The 20,277-nt window shown below is 43.3% G+C and overlaps 1 protein-coding gene across 1 annotated transcript in view; it reads left to right on the forward strand.

The window, feature by feature from the left end:
• Nucleotides 1-1,089: 1,089 nt before the first annotated feature.
• Nucleotides 1,090-20,277, forward strand: part of DSCAM (DS cell adhesion molecule) — a 360,122-nt gene continuing 340,934 nt past the window's right edge. Inside the window, exon 1 of the mRNA XM_036348591.1 lies at nucleotides 1,090-1,105. Coding sequence (XP_036204484.1) covers nucleotides 1,090-1,105 — 16 coding nt within the window. The remainder of the gene's footprint in view (nucleotides 1,106-20,277) is intronic.

A 20,277-nucleotide genomic window follows, 5' to 3' on the forward strand; every position in this document is an offset into this window, starting at 1 on the left:
TCATTGCTACTTCATAACTGTAATGTTGCTACTGTTATGAATCGTCATGTAAATATCTGATATGCAGGATGGTCTTAGGCGACCCCTATGAAAGGGTCGTTCGACCGCCAAAGGGGTCGCGACCCACACGTTGAGAACCGCTGTTCTACATGGAGGTGACACACATCATTTCTATTCGTATTTAAGTGGGCGAAGCAAGTCCCATGGTCATTCCTGACTTCAGTGGGACATGTTCCTGGAAGGAGCGAATACCTGGAAATCTGGGTGAGAAATCAAAGTATTCACCATGAGGTTTTACATACCTAGATAGCTATCTACGGATAGATCTTTTATAGGTTTTGTGTCGGTTTTATAATATAATGTGTGTGTTCATATGTTTCCCAAACACCTGGAGTTAGTGCTGCACACGTATGCAGGTTCTGTCCTTTTGCAATCTATGTGAATACACTCTTTTTTCTTTAAACACAAACCTAATTAAATGAAATGTAAGGCGTTTTATACCAAGTGAATGGAGAGGATGCTGATAGGCAGATACAGAGGTGACACGTGCTGATAGGGACAGGCGACTCCCAGGTCCACTCCTCGGTCAGGCACAGGAGCTTCATCCATGGGCAACATTTAAAAAATAACATGTATCATGGATAAGCACCTGACTTTTCTTCTTTCACAAAAGTATCCAGAAAACAGATCTAGTACCTGCTTTTATCCCATTCGGAATACATTAATAGCAAGTTTTTGTTTGTTTATAAGTAAACCATTTAATCAAACACAGGGTATTGTCAAGAGTCTCCACATGGCAGAGATAGACGGATAGGTAGATAGATTGCTGATAGATAATGGGCAGATAGATAGATAGAGACATTGAGACAGAGGGAGATTGAGACAGAGAGTGAGAATGTAAACTATTTTCATACTCAGGTAGTTAAGACTGAGAACAGGGCCCCAAAACAGTATAATGAGCCACACACGGGAAGCCTGGAAATGCAGCCTCTACTGTGACTGGCGATGGCTACTGTCAGCCCTGGTTCCGAGTGCCTGAGCCCCGCACGGTGAGCCTGCCAAACGCCCAGGGAAGGAGGTCGTGAAGGCATGGAGATTGCAAACGGTAAAAACCACTGGTGATCACAGTAAATAAAGCAGTTTGGGCTGGTTTAGGTGGGGCAGGATACTTTTCTCTCTGTGGCCAGGACCCTGAGTGTGACAGGGAGGCAGGGAGGCCCAGAGGACAAGCCTGGCTGGGACCTCCCTCCTCTGGGCCCCAAGGGCTGAGTGGTTGGGGAGGCACTGGTATTCATTTTATTTTGTTTTGGGAGGACTTGCACTCTCCAATTTCAGAGTTTATGGTAAAGTGACAGTAATCAAGACCACATGATATTGGTGCAGAGCTAAGCCTGCTGATCAGTGGAACAGAGGGGGAAGTCTAGAAGGAAATAATCACACCCATGGTCAATTGACTTTCTTACTAGCATATAATTTGCATACAGTGTTATATTCATTCCAGGTGCACAACCAAGTGATTCAACATTTATATACCTTACGATGTGATCATGATAAGTCTAGTAACCACCTGTCACTGTACATATTTATTACAATACTATTGGCAATATTCCCTGTGCTGTATATTACATCCCCATGACTTATTTATTTTATAATTAGAAGTTTGTATATCTCAATTCCCTTCACCATTTTTTTCCTTCCCACCGCTGCCCTTCACTTTGACAAGCATTGATTTGTTCTCTATCTGTATGAGTCTCTGTGCAGGTTTTTAATACAGGTTATATATATATATATAAACAGTATATATATATATACTGTTATGGGTGTGTTCGTATGTTTCTTAGACACCTTTAATTAGTGCTATACTCAGATGAAAGCGTAAGATTTTTGTCTTTGTCTGACTTATTTCACTTAGCACAATACCCTCTAAGTCAGTGGTTCTCATCTATGGGTCGCGACCCCTTTGGGGATCGAATGACCCTTTCACAGGGGTCGCCGAAGACCATCGGAAAACACATATATAATTACATATTGTTTTTGTGATTAATCACTATGCTTTCATTATGTTCAATTTATAGCAATGAAAGTACATCCTGCATATCAGATATTTACATTACGATTTATAACAGGAGCAGAATTACAGTTATGAAGTAGCAAGGAAAATAATTTTATGGTTGGGGGTCACCACAACCTGAGGGAACTGTATTAAAGGGTCACGGCATTAGGAAGGTTGGGAACCGCTGCTCTGAGTCCATCCATGTTGCAGAGGGCAAGATTTCATTCATTTTTATGGCTGAGTAATACTCCATTGTGTATATGCACCATGTCCTTGTTCATTTGTCTATTGATGGACACTTAGGTTGCTTCCATATCTTGGCTATTGTAAAGAATGCTGCAGTGAACATGGTGATGCACATGTCTGTTTGAATTAGTGGTGTTGTTTTCTTTGTATAAATTCCCAAAGTGGAATTGCTGGGTCTGACTGTAGGGGGTGACCTCGAACAGCACAGAGGTCCCAGAAACCAAGGGACTTTTTCTGAGTTAGCTGTGAGCTCCAGGAGAGACATCCCTGTGCACAGCAGATGGTCGGGAAAAGGTTAAGGTGTGTCTTAACCTTAACCTTGATGAGTCCAGTAACTCCTTGTTGAAGTAACTTAGATTTAGTCATTGGCAGTGGCTGTCATTCCACCTCTCTTCCTGGGATTCCAAGATATCCCAGCCTCCCCTGAGTCAGGCTGGGACAATTCCATTAGTTCTTTAGAAAGTGATGGGTTAAATGAGCCATGGACACCAGTCTGTGTAAGTATTCTACAGCAGTAAGTGGAGAGGCGGGTGGAGGGCTGGGCGTGGTGCACAGGAGGTTCTTGGCTGCTGCTTCCTCTCAGGCTCCTGGCAGGAAGCTACCTGCGCAGGGTGAGAGCTGCCCTGCAGGCTGAGGCTGGCCCACCTGCCTTGGGATGTCTGGCTCCACCCTGGGTCCTGGGTCCTGGGTCCTGGGTCCTGGGTCCTGAGCACCTTGTGGGAGGCCAGAGCAGCAAAGGCCTGTTTTAATGGCTGAGCATTGGCCTCATACAGAGGTTGTGGGCTCTTTGGAAATCTTGGCCAAGGTAAATGAGTGTTTGTCGTAAAGGAATTCCTTTTCAATTACAAAAATTAAAATGGTGTCTTCCTATAAAAAGAAATGAAAGTTTCCACGGGCATGTCGTACTGTGGTTTGCCCTTTATCTTTGATGAGAAAATAAATGACTGGATTATGTTCTTATGGGAGAGAAGTAACTAGCAGGGGTCTATCTCGGTGGCCATGTGAACCGCAGTTCCAGTAGCCATTCCAGCAGCTGCTCTCGTTAGCTTACTGCACAGCAGGCCACTCGCTGATTCCTTCCCAGGGCAGATTGGACTTGACCTGACTGTAGACTCAGGAATCAAGTGGCGCCTCCTTGTCATGTGAGGTCATTCGTTCACTGATATTAAGAACGTAAGTTGTTTCATTTTAAATGGTTTTTGAGAAGAATGCCCCAGTGGTCTTGCTATGGACAGAATGTTTGTATCCCTCAAAGTTTACATGTTGACTTACCGCCTTCCTCCCTAACTGACATGAGCCAGGACAACGAGCCATGATGTTTGTACTCATTTTAAAGACGTCCTTACCACTTCCCCAAGCCAAAACGAAAGGCTGGTCAATATCAGCATATGAATGTGCCCAATAAAAATGTAGTAGTTTGGGCAGTCCTGTGCCTTGGGAGGTTTTGCTGTGGAGATAGAGACAGAAGACCCCGTTATGGAAAAGAACAATGACAACAGCTCCATGTTTGGGCGCCACGCAATGGCCTGGTATGCGTTTCTTCCTGATTAGGGAGGCCAGCAATGGGAGGGCCCAGCATCCCGCGTCTGTTTTCGCTGATAAAATTCTGAGACTCTCACTGGGGGTTTAGCTACATTAACATCAAAGACACAGCCCAAGGGCAACTGGATTTGAAAAAATGGAGAAAGCAAACATTGTACTCTTCGCAGGGAATCTGCCTCTTTCTTCAGCCCTGGCCCGATTTCTGTCACAATGTTTCCCATCAGAACACCTCTATTAGTGATGAGTCAAGGAGGATCTTATCTCTTAGGATGAATGATATCAAGTCCACAGATGCTTTTCTTCTTCCTGTGTTTTGGGTAAAAGAACCACTTCCTGCCCACCTTAAATATCAAAGGACATCAGCTTAGCACTGCACATGAGAGGCTTGTTGGAGTCTTGGATGCTGAGTTTGGGTCTGGCCATCCTAGATAAGGCAGAGCCTGTGCTTGAGAAGCATTCCCCTCGCTGGCCCCATGGAGAGGGCTTTGCTCTTAGGGAGATGTGATGGTGTGAGGGCTGCCACAGGCACATGGGCCAGAGGCTTCGAAGACACACCCTCAAATGGTTTTTTGGGGAGGGAGATGTCCATTCAGAAAAGTCCATTAGCATTTGAGGATTAGGAGAAAATGCATCATGGATACAGTCAATCCAGTTGGGCGAGGTTTACCGTAAGCACAGCCCTGCGACTTAGACTGAGAGCAGATTGGATGGGGCTGTTGTCTTTTGGAGGGAGAGGGGGCACCGCTGTTGGGACAGCAAGGTATGCCGTGGTGGGTGTGTCACCATGTATGTGCAGTGTGACTGTGACACACGGCTCTGCGAGCCCATGCTCCCTCTTTCTAAGAGACTTATATTTTAATTTTATTCCTAGTCACTGAGCATTTTCAAGGCAGCCTGCTGCATAGCTGCTCAGGTTGCTATGGCGATAAGACCCAGTTCAGTCCTCAAGGTGCTTATGAGTGAAGGGAATGTGATCAACATCAACATGACTTAAGGAACAGACCTGTAGTCCCCGGTTTAAAAGTACCAGGGAGTGGCGGACTTAGAGAAGAGTTTCTGTGATACTCACTAAAACAGGGATGGCGAACCTATGACACGTGTGTCAGAGGTGACACGCGAACTCATTTTTTTGGTTGATTTTTCTTTGTTAAATGGCATTTAAATATATAAAATAAATATCAAAAATATGCCTTTGTTTTACTATGGTTGCAAATATCAAAAAATTTCTATATGTGACACGGCACCAGAGTTAAGTTAGGGTTTTTCAAAATGCTGACACGCCGAGCTCAAAAGGTTCTCCAGCACTGCACTAAAACTAATTGATAGAACAAATGAAAACTGGAACAGATCATTTTCCTTCCTTCCTCCCTCCCTCCCTCCCTCCTTCCTTCCTTCCTTCTCTCCCTCCCTTCCTTCATCTATCTATTTATTCCATCCATATCGCTATCTGTCCGTTCTCTCTCTCTCTCTCCCTCTCTCTCTCTCTCTCTCTCTCTCTCTCTCTCTCTCTCTCTCTCTCTCTCTCTCTCTCTCTCTCTCCAGCAAATACGAGGCACATTTCCAACCCTGGAAATTACTCTCAGCACAGGAGGTAGGCAGCAACGGAAATAGAAAGGAAGAACGCTGCACTCTTTCACTGTGCTGTTCTTTGGGGAGTGAGGTAACTGAAAGATACATAGGTGGGCAACATAAGTTTACAGCTGTTTGAATGGAAAAAGACATGCAGGTTATGGTTCTTACAGGAGCTTTATTAACTCAGAAGGTGACAATGGCCCAGTAAACCTACTTTTGCCCACCCCTCTCTATCCCACACAAAAGTTCACAGGAAGGGAGGGTCTTGGCCTCTCTCTTTTTTTAAAGCCACTAATTGATCACAGTTTTGCCAGTCAAGTCTGTTGCTCACTAATCCCGTTTTAACGTGTTACTCCGCTGCCACCTGGAAGTAATTAGAACCTGGGCTGTTTACGGATCTGGAGGCAATTCTTCATGACACTGAGAATAAAGGTCATGTTAGATGAGTGGCTCGTCAGTTATTCCAAAAATAACCCACTAATGAGGTCCTGAAAGATCAGAGGAAACGGAAGTCTCCCAGGTCCAGCCTTTGGAAGGCACATGCCCTTCTCACAAGCAGAAACTGTGCACTGTAGGTGATAGGGGCTCCCCCCCAAATCTGTTTTGACTTCCGATCTGCTGGGACAGAGACACACACATTGCCACAGGCATGTTAACATAATCATTTTTTAAAAGAAAACAACAACAAAAACACACACACAGAGAAAAACGTGATAACAGATTGAGCTAGATAGAGGATCTCAGGAGAGCCGTGTGTGTGTGTGTGTGTGTGTGTGTGTGTGTTCGCACAAACCACCCCATCTACTATGAAATGAAGGTCAACTTCAAACACTCCTTGATTCCCCACTCCAAGTGTTACCAGGAGAGCAGGACTCCTAAGTGCGGCTCTAGCACAGATTGGCCGCGTGATCGTGGAAAAGCGCTTTTTTATTTTTCGCCTCATGTGGATGAAAGGTGGTTGTGCTGGTTCCCCTCACAACAAAATGACAGGATATGAAGATTCCATTTGTCAAGCCAATGACTGTCCAGGTCAAGTTTTCCCCTCTTCGGTCGCATCTCACAGACTTTTTACGTTCTGTGTGTGTGAAGGGTTTGGGGGTACCTGGCACCATGCGCAGGACTCGGCACACTGTCGTGCTCATGGCTGGGATTTGTTACAGGGAAGGGACACAGAGCAAGTCAGCAAAGGGAACGCACATGATGGGAGGAGAAATTGGGGGGAACCAGGCACACTCCTCCAAGAGTCTCCCCGTGGCGTCACCCAGGAAACAACCCCCAGCAGGGAGCAGTGACAACCAATGCGAGATGCTACCTACATGGAGGCTCAGTAAGGACTCGATGCCCACGGTGCTATTTGGGGGGTGGGGTGGGGGGAGGGGTCACACAGGCACCCTCTGACTGTCACGTACATCAATCCCAGGTTTCCTGAAGGAGGGCAGGTGTCCAGCGAAAACAGTATTGTTTGCACAGGTTAGGCACAATGAGCCACTCTGAACCGTCGGGGTGGTGGGACCCTATCGGAAGCCCAGCTCCAAGACTTGCAAAAAGGCCTTTCTAGGGAGAGGAGTCCCAGACCTACTATGTAAACTCTTTTCTGTATAATTATTTCCTCAATGACGATGGCTCATTTTTTCACTCATTCAACTCACATTTTCAGTATGTCCAGCACGAAGTACTAGAGAGAACAAGGGAATGAGACACTGTATACTTTGAGGACTTCATCCCCTAATGGCCCTTCACTATTTCCCAGCCCACAGTTAGAGCTCACCCCAGATTACTTTAGTATCCCAGACAATTGACCCGATTCTTTCCTGGCTTCACCTAAATGTAAAGCTGGTTTATGTTCAGCTGTGAGGGATCTTCCGCCTGCGCTCCTCTCTCTCTGTGACGTTTGGTTCTTTGTAGGCACAGGAAACAGATGGTCGGCCAGGTCAATCAGATAGAATTTGGATGCAGGTGCATCTTCTGGTCTTTTGTTCATCTGTGAGCTCTCATAGCAGGAACGTTGAAGAGGATAACAGGACCATTCACAAAATAATACCAGGCAGTGGTAACACTAATATTGTTAATGTTATCATTGTCATCAAGCTAAAATCAGCTGTCATGAATCAAAATTTCCTTGGGCAATGAGCCATCCAATAAGAAGGCAGGACCCAAGAGCTACAAACATAAACCTTAAACATGAAGATTTCAATGTAAACATTTATAAACATAAAGAATAAGAGGTCAACATGGAATCAAAGTCAAGACCTGAGGTAAACATGGATTGTCTGGGGCTCTTGCTGCTGCTTCCATTGCCCTGGTCTGGACCAAGTGGAGGAGAGTCCCTCAGCACAAGGTGGGTTGGTGGCTGGAGCTCCAGAAAATCACCAAACCGAGTCCCAGTGACTGTCAGCCTTTTGTGGCTTCACTGCTAGGCAGATGGGACAGGGGATGCAGCTTTGAGCACCCTAGATTTCCTCCCTCCTCGGTAGCCCATCACCGGTAGAATTGCCAGTCCAGCCTAAAGAGCATCGCTAGGGATTGGTGCGCTGACCATTCCTGCCAATTGATTTTAACTGGCCCTTCACTATTTTTCCAGGTCTTTTCATATTTCTATCGGTTTCTTTCGTGTTGTTGAAGGTGGCTTGGCCAAGCTTCTCCTCAGAGTCTTAAGTTCCCCATTCCTAGCCTCTCCTGGATCTACTCTCTAGTCTTCCAAAGATTATATCATTTTATATTGTGAGTTTGAAATCAGCTCTCGCAGCTCTCCCTTCTACCTCAAACATTGGGTATATGTTCATGTGTTCTCTCACAGGGTGAGACGTTCCTCTTTCCTTCCAGCCAATGCCATTGTCAAGATTCCTGGAGTTTTCTGGGACCTTGTTTCAAGTTTCTCCTCTTGCCTCTGGCATCATCTCTTTAATGATCACTGTGTTTCTTCTGACACAGTCCCCCGATTTTAAAGAAATTTTCCCTTTGTCAAATTTCGTGCTACTGTGTGTTTTGCATTCTTCCTGGTGTTTTGTTATTGTTGTTGTTCCTGGAACATTTTTAAAACTAATAGTCTATATCCACTACTATTCTAACCTCTCCTGATTTGGGCTATGCCTCTTACATTCTACTGAAACTTAAATTTTCAAGGTCACCCAGGACTTCCTAATGTCAAATGCCAAGGCTATCTCTTGGTGAAAATTCTCTCTGACCTTCTTGAAGAATGCACACACTAACCTTCCTCCTCCACCTGTTGCCTTCCTTTGGGTGACAAACTACACTGCACTGTCCTGGTTGACTTTCTCCTCTCTGATCATTATCCACTGTCTCTTTCCTTATCTTGTCTTTCTTGCTCAGACCTGTAAGTAACCCCAACACTCAGTCTTCGCTCCCTTTTCTCATCGGTCTCCACTTTCTCTGTTGGTCATCTCATCCCTTTCCCAGGGCTTTATCCATCACTTTTATGGAGATGATTCTAACTGTGGACCTGTCTTCTCTCTTCGGGCAATTTGTTCCCCACTGCCTTCTCTCCTCCTGCCACCTGTAACTAAATATGAATTTGCCTTTGCATTCTTCATTTTTTTAGATAGTATTTATTAGTTTCCAAAATATCACAAATTAGGTGGTAAACAACACATTAAGACAACACCTTTAACCCCATCTTAAAATAACAGATGTGTTCCATCGCAGATCCAGAGGCTGGAAGTGCAAGATCAGGACATCAGCAGTGCCACACTCTCTCTGAAGGCTCCAGGGGAGAATCCAGTCCATACCTCTCTCCTAGCTTCTTGTAGTTCCAGCAATCCTTGGTGTTCCTTAGCGTGTGGATGCATCACTCCAATCACTGCTGCTGTTGTCACATGGCCATCTTCCCTCTGTGTGTGTCTCTGTGTCCCACCTCCTCTTCTTACAAGGACACCAGTCATCTTGGCTTAAGGGCCCACCTTACTCCTATGATCTCATCTTAACTAATCACATTTACAATGACCCCATTTTCAATTAAGGTCACATCAGGAGGGTCTGGGAAGAGCATAGATTCAGGGAGGACATTAAAATTTTTTCCAATTCCTTTTTTACCCTCTCTCACACATATTATATGTCTTTCTAGCTCCTGCTTCACACATGATAGATAGCTGATAAATGAGATCCTTAAATAAAAAAAATATTTAAAAGAAGAAAAAAAGCAGAAGTCCTTGGCAAGAAGTGCAGCTATCTTGGCAAGGGGTATGGATGCTCCTGTGCTGTGTTAGTCCCACCCCAACTGTGTTAGAATGCCAGCTGGCAGCCATACCGTCGGCTGCCTGTCCCTCTGCTGATGTAACCCGCCCTGTGTCAGACTGGGCTGGGCCAGGACGGGGACAGAATCAGGATGGCCAGGGCCAAGACACCAGGGAGTATAGGCAAACTGCTTGGCTTGCATTTTCATGCTATGGATTGAATTGTGCCCCCCACCCAAACTCACAAGCCCTAACCGCCAGTGTGACTGCATTTGGAGATAGGGCTTTCGGTGTTAGTTTAGGTTCAACGAGATCCTAAGTGTTGGGCACTAATCTGATAGGAATGTGGCCTCATAAGAAGAGGAAGAGAGACATACGAGCACACAGCAAGGAAGAAAGTGAGATCTCACCAGGACCTGGCCGTTCTGGTACCCTACTCTTGGACTTCCAGCCTCCAGAACTGTGGGCAAATACATGTCCATTGTGTAAGCCATCCAGTCTGTGGTATTTTGGTATGCAGCCCGAGCTAACTGATAGAGATGATTTGCATGTCAACTCACTTTCTAAATCTAATCTGCAACTTCTGAACTCCTCATGTTGTATTGCCCCCCTGCCCAGCTTTCTGGGTTACAATGATGCATTACAATCTGACAGATGTTAGGAAGCAAGCTGATGATACCGTGAGCGCTCACACGTCTGATAAACGCTGCTATTTTCTTGTGCAGTAGATTATTGGGCATCTGAATCCTGTGTTTCCCTCCTTTAAAAGAAAGAAGGACACAGTGTTCCCGGTGCTCAGGACTCCATGGTTTAAAAACAAATAAGTTGATTTTGTGTGTGTGTGGAGTTTGTCATGGAGCAACAGCAGAGGTAATTCTGTTTAAGAAGCGTTGCTCAAGTGTGAGATGTGGTCCAGGAGGCATGGAGCCCATTGACCCAAATCGTACAATTTCAATACGAGAACATTAGAGATCGACTGAACTCAGGGTCTGTTGGATTTTATAACATAAGCAACTCTCTACTTACTTTATTAAATGTTTACTCTTCTTCAACAGAAATTGGATCATATAAAATGGGCCATGAGCTAGATAGAATGAAAGGGTCTTATTTTTTGTCTTAAACACCAGATAAATCAGCATATGTTTGCAGAAAAGCTAGCAGTGTATGTCAAGCTATAGCTAACTACTTGGCAACAGCCTCATAGGCGGTTACTCTCATGGGCCCCACTGTACAGATGAGAAATCTGAGGCACAGCAATTTTCAGCGACTTGTCCAAGGTCCTGTCTTGCAATTCTCACTCTCTAGTAGAGATTTTTCTTTAAAAAAAATAATTTTTTTTTCAGTTTCCCACAGTGTGTAAATGCCTCAGAGTCAACAAAAATTGTCAACTGAATGACATGCAAATTACAACAGCCATAACTTGAGAGTAGGGATATATTTAAGCAAGTAAATAAATTTTGGTTATGGTTTGATCCAAGCTAGTATAACCTTCTGGACACTTGACATATTTAGGGCACTTAATTGTGGTTTAAGGACAATATACTTCATGGTGGTGTTTTTTTTTTTTTTGTTTTGTTTTTGGAAACAATATTGCACAACTAGAGGAAAATCAAAATAGTTGAGATCGTTTAGGATTAAAATAATTTAATTTTAACTTAAAGCCATCTCTTCCCACTGACCTCAAGAATAACATGATGCCTGTCACGTAGTAGGAACTTATATTTACTGAATAAATGTTGAATGAGCAACTTTCCCATCAAAATGGTGGTGCTATTTTCTTTCTCTTTTTTTTTTTTTTTGCAAGTGTAACAACTTTTATTTCTTTTTTTCTTTATTGATTAAGGTATTACATATGTGTCATTATCCCCCCAGAGCCCCCCCACCCCCCTGTTTTCTTTCAAATTACTCTCAGTGTGTTAAGAGGAGCTTTCACTTTCCTACATTGTTCCTGCTACTGCACAGTACACTCTCTCTCCTCTCCTCCAGCGCAGAGCATCCGGGCAGGCCAGTCGGAGGCAGCCGGGATTTCACGGCGGACTGCACAACAGGATGCTGTTCGGGGGAAAGAGAATCCCCAAATCCCCAAGATTTCCTAGCCCCGAAGTCAATGCTGCCTCCTTTGATTTTCATGAAATAATTTTATTTTTAAAACCACCTTACAGTTCCATGCTGCAGCCTTTGTTAAAATACGGCACTGAATGTGGGCAGGTGTGCAAGTTGATGGAAATCCTTATATGCCAGGACCTTTAGGGGCATTTTATAGCATGTCCCGATGTCCTGGATCCACAGCCACGGGCTTGTGCCTGGGAATGTACTTTTCTCATTTATCTAGGGCAGTGGTTCTCAACCTTCCTCATGCCGCGGCCCTTTCATACAGCTCCTCATGTGGTGGTGACCCCCAACCATAAGATTATTCTCGTTGCTACTTCATCACTGTCATGTTGCTACTGTTATGAATTGTAATGTAAATATCTGATATGCAGGATGTATTTTCATGGTTACAAATTGAACATAATTAAATCATAGTGATTAATCACAAAAACAATATGTAATTATATATGTGTTTTCCGATGGTCTTAGTGAAAGGGTCGTTTGACCCCCAAAGGGGTCGCGACCCACAGGTTGAGAACCGCTGATCTAAGGGGACACACACACACACACACACACACTCAGTAAATACAGTCAACTATACTTACGGCATTGTGCGTGGTGTGCCTGTTTCCAATAGGGATCAGTGTGCTCCACCAGTTGATGAAGCTGCACCTAACAATTGTAGAATTTCTGGGTTTGAGCACCCAGTATCCTTCTGACCTTCACGGTGGAGCCCTGGAAAGGTCACCATGGGGGGGGGGGGCAGCAGGAATGGCAGGTGCCTAGCCTGTGGGCTCACCCATGTGAACCCGGGTGAGGATGGGGATGTTGCCTAGAGGGTCCACCGGTCTCTGTCCTGGGCTCAGATCGCCTGGGAGAATGAGTTCATGGATGAAGACAGAGGCCCCCGGGCAGTGAGTGGCAACGTGAGGGCTCAGCCTGTTATGGGTGTTCTCACTGGGAATTTAAATTCCTTCATGACTGTCATTTAAGCACTTGTATGCATAAGGCATTGTTGTAAAGGTTGCCATTTGTTTGTCTATGAAACTGTGGAGACTGCTGGGGTGGTTTTAACTATTGATTTAAAAGAAGTTTATTGAAAATTGTCCTTCTCAAAATGAATCATTTTGAAGTAGACTTACAATTCTGAGTTTTGAAGTTTTAGTTCCATGTCAAATGTTTATAATGTGTTTTGATGTAAGCAACCTGCTGTATATCTGGGAATGAAAAAATATATACCCATATATATTCCTTTATAGGTGGAAATGTCCTTAGATTAATGTTTCTTGATGCTTTTTGGATCAGGGACGTGCTGAAGAGGTAAGGAAAACTGTGAAACAGTGGATCCCCAGAAAAACCTAGAAGCACCCAAACCCGCATGAATTTCAGGCACTTTTTGCTTCCTTTCAACCTTGTCACCCATCACGTTGTTGCCAGCGGTCGCCAAGCGGTGGTCCTCAGACCACTGGTGGCCCGTGAGGTCCGAAAGGTTGGCGACCGCTGAGTAGACCAACTGCGGTTCGGACCATGTGAAACGCTCTGATGATGATGCTGGGAGTGTCTTTTTCAGACTACGTTTCATGTTGAAGGCCTCGCCCTTTCTGACCTCCTGTCTGTCCTTGCTGTCTTTGCTCCTTTGTTACGCGTCCGTTTCCCCTCTTGCTTTGCCCATGGAACTGTGCCAGTCACTTTCACTGCAGTTGTTCTTGTACCAGGAAGAGTAAGGGATTTTACAAAAAGCCCTCATCAGGCCGTGTGCAAACCATAGATGGCATTAGGAAAGAGAGGCCATGCTGCGTTGTTCCCCCGCCCTAATTAGATGGTGACATTTCAGTTCCTGGCATTGTTATCCGTTGGAATTGAACCCTGTCATTGAGAGAGCCGAATGAACTTGAGATTGAGGAGGGCCGTTTCTTGTTTCCCAGAAGGGAAGGCGGCCGGGCTCCAGCCTCCGAGGAAAGGCAGGCAGCGCAGGGGCCATCTGGACGCATGGGACGTGTTTCCACAGCTCCAATCCCCCAGCTAAGTCATTTGCTTTCAAAAAATTATTCTAGGACTCAGGATTTTAGAACATTATCTCTATTACACAGTCCCATCATGAACAATGAAATCTTGAAGAAAGTATATCTCAGCCTGGTGGGGAATGTTTGAATGACCCACAAACAATTACTCAGCGCCTAGGAACTTGGCCTTGCCATTATTTTCCATCAGCCCATGCCCTGATCTGTCCCACTTACTCCATCTTCTGCTGACTTCTACTCTCTGCCCTCCCACTGTGGGAGGACAGATAGACCCGTCCATGTCTCCACGGGGTTCTCTTCTGCCAAATTCCCTCAGTGACGAGAACTGAAACTCCCAGTGCTGGCCGGGACGTCCTGGCTCCGCCCGAGCGGTGTCCAGGCCACTCTGAAGTCCATGTCAGATGTGAGGTCGGAGCTCTGGCTTCTCCGAGGCCTGACGGGTGACTTCCGCTGGGATCCTCGCGGGATTTGTCTGCCATCTTGAACGTGTAGATCCAGGTGGATTTTTCTCAGTCCCTTCTTGTTCTTTGTTTACTGGGTTTGATTTGTTGACGTGAAAGATGACTACATATGTGTCCCTCTTGTCTTTTATCAAAATTACCAGAATGTTTATTTTAAATTTTATATTGAGATTTTTAAAAAGGAATCTTTGGTAGGTTGTAAGTGCATGCATAATTGTCTATTAAAGAAAAAGAATGAAGAAAACTGCTTTTATGTACTTACAATATTCATTGATTACACATTCCTCACAGCTATCTCAAATTTTATACCTATTTGCAGTACATAGGAAAAAAATATCCAAATACCCATTGTTGCTTCTATTGTAAATTCAGGAGCTATGATTAGGCTACTTTTTCTAATAGTGACTTGATTTGTTGATCGTTACTCTGTGCTTGTGACGTGGTTAGTAGGAGAGTAGAAGGGCCTATGGACATATGACAGGATATTTCTTGGGCCTGGGGACACATGACTGAGGATGTGTCTGCTCGGGAGGATCTGGTAAACTGAGGTGGCATGAGTGCCAAGCATGTGAAAGCCCCTGTGTAACAACAGGGTGTTCACAATGGTGAGAGTCAGAACCTAACATGAAGGTTCAGGAAAATTCTTTATGTACCTGGTACATCATGTTATCACCTAGGATGTAAAATCCAGTCTTATCGAGAATTTTGTTTATTAGTAACTGTCATTTGGAACCAGAATTTCAAGGCTGGAGGAAAATGAGCATTTTGGAATGCACCGTTTCCTAGGATTTAAATGTGACTTATCTTTGGGTCTCAAGTCCTTTCCTAAAAGAATTGGGTGGAACAGAAACTATCATTAGGGACAGTTATGTGAATTCAGTTACAGAATTCGATAAGGACTGGGCACTAGATGGAAATGAAAGAACACCAGAAGAAAAGCGAAAAGCAAATAGGCCACACGTCCACGTCAATTCTGTGCACCAGGATTCCCCCTGACGGCTGCATGATTAATTCAAAGATGTATTGATTTTTTCTTCTCTGCTCTAGCCTGCTGATCTGCTTTTGTTGAAGTGTTTGTATGGATCAAACCGATCTGACAGTCAAAAGTGTGCTATCGTATCGGTCCCCGTGGTCTGGAACAAACATTTTATACCGAGTCCTTATCATCAGTAACTGAACACGAGAGAGATCCATGAACACACCTCCCACGCCATGCCGTGAGATGAATTTAGGGACTCCAGCCTACCTCAAAAGCAATTGGAATGATGTGTTTTAACACATGTGCACTTTGTATGTGTCTGTTTATGTATGTGTAAATGTTGGGTTAGACTTGTGGCTTTTTTACTCTTAATGACAAGTATTAACCAAAATTTAGTTCTTAAAAAAATTCCTTTAGGCTCTCTGGGATTTGCTTCAAATGAATCCAGTGCACGGGGGCAGCGTGAAGCAAGACCTGATCAATGTTTAAAATGGGTGATGGACACATGGAGGTTCATTATACTCGTTTTGTCTTCTGTGTACATTTAAAATATTGTATAATGAAAAACGGAGGAAACACGCCTATACCAGAAACCATGGTAATTTTATGTGAATCTTCAGAGTACACAGCTAAACATGAACAACTGGCACGTCTTCAAACCAGAACCTGGCAGATTATGAATGTCATGTTTTAAAAATTAATGCTACATTCTCTGGAGTGTTGTTTTCCTGCTGGTTATAAGCTCTGAGATTCTGGGGCAAGACTAGAACCATAAAGAAGATTGTTCTTCTTTACAATTAGTGATGCTCCTCCAAGTTGATGGGATGGCTTCCGCCAGCATGTCCCAAGCTGTGTCCATGGAGAGGTTAAGTGGATAGGGGAAAGGTCATGTGGATTCTGGGTTCCCCCCCAAAATTAGGCCTGGCCAATGTGGCTCAGTAGTTGAGCATTGACCCATGAACTAAGAGGTCACCAGTTGGATTCCCGGTCAGGGCACATGCCTGGGTTTCAGGATCATGTCCCCAGTAGGAGGCATGCAGGAGGCAGCCGATTAATGGTGTTTCTATCTCTCCATCCCCCTCCTTCCTCTCTCTCTTAAAATCAATAAAAACATATTTTTAAAAATTTAGGAAAGAACATATTAAAAAAATAATAACACAGTTCTTTACCAAAGGACCATGCCCCGGGAATCCTGTGGTCATAGCAATTTTTATTTTCATTTATTTTTATCTCTCAAGACCATCCATGATGCTCCTTATAAGACAATTTGGGAAATACTACGTTAGAATTTCTAAGGGAACTAGAGCTGATTTATATAAAAGTGGCATTTTTTTAAGTCTTAGGTTCATTGACTAAAGATTAAGAATGAGCTAGATGTTAGCACAGTTTATGGGTAGAAAAATCTGAAATTTCTATTTTTCTAGAATCTAGTTCATAGATGTTATGGGTTTTATTGGATTCAGATTTTATTTCCTACCTTTATTGGCATTATTTTTATCCTCACCACTACAAAGCAAGACACCATCATGACCATGTGTGGAGTGGGAGGAAAGGATGGAGCAGCAAGAGGGAACCAGCTCTGTGTGGGTCCTCAGGGGGGACCAAGACCTCCAAGAGCAATGAGCTTGCAGAAGGAAGCTCAGAGTGGTAGGGCCTTCTCACCCAGTTGAGGAGTTTGGGTTCTTTCATAGAGATAATAGAAAACTGTTGAATACTGGACAGCAGGGGACCATGGGACCATGGTTGCTATATGGAGAGCAGTGGGGAGTGGGAGCAAATGCATCAGCGAATGAGTAGTTGGTATACATGGTGGAGACTTGACAGGAGTTGTAGACATGAGGACAGATTTGGGAAATGCTTGGGGAAGGTTTGATATGTTGGCTGATAGATTGAGTGTGTGTGATGGGTGACAGAAAGATGGTTATCAAGGATGACCCAGATTTTTGGCTTGGAGAATTTAGTAGATGGTGGTCCTATTAGTAGATAGAAAAACATTATTACTTAACTAGAGGCCTGATGCACGAAATTCACGCAAGAGTATGCCTTCCTTCCCGGCTGCCAGCACCGGCTTCCCTCTGGCACCTGGGACCTGGGCTTCCCTTGCAGCCCCAGCTTCATCCAGAAGGTTGTCCGGTCTAATTAGCATATTATGCTTTTATTATTATAGATGTTATCAAATAAAGTGAATAGCTTGTAATAATAGGCAGAGCCCTATTAGAAAATATCTTCTTGGTGTTGGTGGGGGAGGACTGTCCTGTCTCAAGCTCTCTAAAAGTACCTTCCGAAGGCTGGTTTTGCATCTTTCACAAGACACTGCCTCCTAGCTTTGCTCACCTGGTTTTCTCGATTCTGTTTCACCATGGGCTTCATGTGACGTGCTCTTACTCTGCCTCACCCCTGACTTCAGCTGCTTTCTCAGTGACCAATTTCAGGTTAGACCAAATTAAGGAAAGCGAATGGTTTAGACACTTGAGACAAAAAGTGATGGTGAGCTCTTCTCAACTACCCCACCCTGAGCACTCTGGGCACCAGTTGACACCTCAGTTATCCACTCTTTAATTTTGCTTCACTTATTTAAGCTACATGTAAAGAGCACATTCTACTCTTTGCTGTGAATGTGGCTTCTTGGAGAAGTGCCGACTTAGGTGCTCCTTGCTCTTCTGTTTATCGAGCACCCAAGCTGTCTTTAATTCATCTTTATAAGTTTAGACCATGTTCTCCTTTGCCCATAGTCACCCCTTCCTCATTCTTGTTTAGTGTGTGGAGACTTTATCTTTTTCCAGGCTACTCTCAGCCAGTTCTTCTTCAGAAGAAATTCTTCCAACCACTTCTTTTAAGTTTGACAATTTTCAACCTTTGGGTCATTTTCTCTGTTCACTTTGATCTTTCTCCAAATAACTTCTCCATCAAGGACAGCGCTTAAATTTTCTTCTGAAATCAAGTAGTGAGGGAAATGAACTTTTATATCTCTTCAAGAAAGTAAATGTGGTCAGACTACAATCGATTTTCTCTGGAGAAACTTTATGTGGCCATGTTTCTAATTAGAACATGGGTATAAATTGTGTCCTTTTCAACTTGTTCCATGCTTTTGTATTGCAGCAATGTTTTTCACTTCTTAGTTTTAACTTTTAAATCAGGATTTTTTTTTCCCCTAATGTAATAGCAATGTTATTTGATGAAGACCAACTATTTTCTTTTGTACAAGTTATATGAAAAAAAATATATTTGACTTGTCTTCTGTTTTTTATAATTGCTTTTGTTTTATGACAATGGTGAATCACCAATGCAAAAGCAATTAGAAACTCATTTTTTACAAAATAAATTATTGAGGAGAAATTTGAATCCCTGTGTTCATAGGAGCATTATTCACAATAGCCAAAAGGTAGAAACATCCCAAATGTCCATAGACAGAAGACTGGATAAACAGAATGTGTTATATACATGCAAGAGAATATTATTCAGTCTTAAAAAGAAAGAAAATTGTGACACATGCTACAACATGGATGAGCCTTGAGGACATTATGCCGAGTGAAATAAGTCAATCACAAAAAGATAAGTGATTCCACTTATAGGAGGTACTAGAGTAGTCAGTTTCCTAGACATGGAGAGTGAATGGTGTGGGTCAGGGGCTAGGGTCGGGAGGGAAAGTGGGGAGTTGTTGTTTAATGGGTACAGAGTTTCAGGTTTATAAACAAAAAGTTCAGGAGATTGGTTGCACAATAATCTGAATATACCCAACACTTCTTTTTTTTTTTTTAAATATATTTTATTGATTTTTTACAGAGAGGAAGGGAGAGAGATAGAGAGTTAGAAACATCGATGAGAGAGAAACATCGATCAGCTGCCTCCTGCACATCTCCTACTGGGGATGTGCTCGCAACCCAGGTACATGCCCTTGACCGGAATCGAACCTGGGACCTTTCAGTCCGCAGGCTGACGCTCTATCCACTGAGCCAAACCGGTTTCGGCTACCCAACACTTCTGAATTGTATTCTTAAAAGTAGTTATGATAGGTTTTATATTATGGTGTTTTTTTTTTTACCAGAGTTTTAAAAATTATGGCATTTTCCCCCTTTAAATGGGAAAATTGATTTTGTTCACAGATAAAGACCTTAGATGAATTAACTTTAAATATTTTCATATGTGTAACATTGTATTTTAGAGACAGCTTCAAATATCATCATAAGAATTGTTTTGTCCTAGTATTTTTTTCAAAGAATAAATGGTTGATGGTTTTGAATTTGGATAGTTTTTTTAAAAAAATATAGCCATATGTTTTAAAAAGTCATCTCTTAGAAAATGAAAAACAAGTAAATTGTAGACTCTAAAATTGTAATAACATTTGGAGAAAAAATTACGGTGATTTTTATCAGTCTTTATTTTCTTTAACACTGTGGTTGCCTGTATGATATATAACTTGGATATAGGCTACAAGAAAGCAGTATCTGATCAGTTTTTTCATGTCTAAAGAGTAGCTGGCACCTCGTATAAACTCAATGGGTATTTGTTTAAACTTTAATGCGTGCACATGGAAGGTATCTATCTGTGTACTAGTTTCCAGGTGGGCACGCGGTATGTAGAAGATTGCTTCTAGACACGGCGCTTCCTGTGTCTGCTTATCACATAGCACACATCAGTGAGCTTTTAGTTCCTGAGTATTTTGTATCTTAGAGTAAATAATTTAAGCTGATCATATAGATGAAAACAGTGAAAAACTGAAGGGTGGAGACATTTTTTTCATCATTTCAAAGTATGTGAATAACAGAGTTCAGGACACTAAATTCTGCAATAAATTTTTAGTGAGCACCTATGTGCAAGCCCAGCACTTGGCTTTGTGAATATGGATATAAATACGGAAGGAACATAGTCCCTTCACTCAAGGAAGGGATTTATAATCCAGTGTGTATTGGAAGGGAGGGGAAGACATTACTATGTTCTGACCTTAATAGTGCCCACACTCTCCCACTCCGCCTCTTCTTAGCCCCAGTGTTTGAACTTGACCTTTCTTCTTTCCCAGTGACAATCTTTTGGTGGGGTTACCCTAAAGGAAGAAGGTAGAGTCCTTTGGCAGCTCCTGGTGGTCTGGAGCGACCTACGTCTCATAGAGAAGTTACAAGGCTGT

This window comes from Myotis myotis, unplaced genomic scaffold, assembly GCF_014108235.1.
Source record: "Myotis myotis isolate mMyoMyo1 unplaced genomic scaffold, mMyoMyo1.p scaffold_m19_p_2, whole genome shotgun sequence".
Lineage (NCBI taxonomy): Eukaryota > Metazoa > Chordata > Mammalia > Chiroptera > Vespertilionidae > Myotis > Myotis myotis.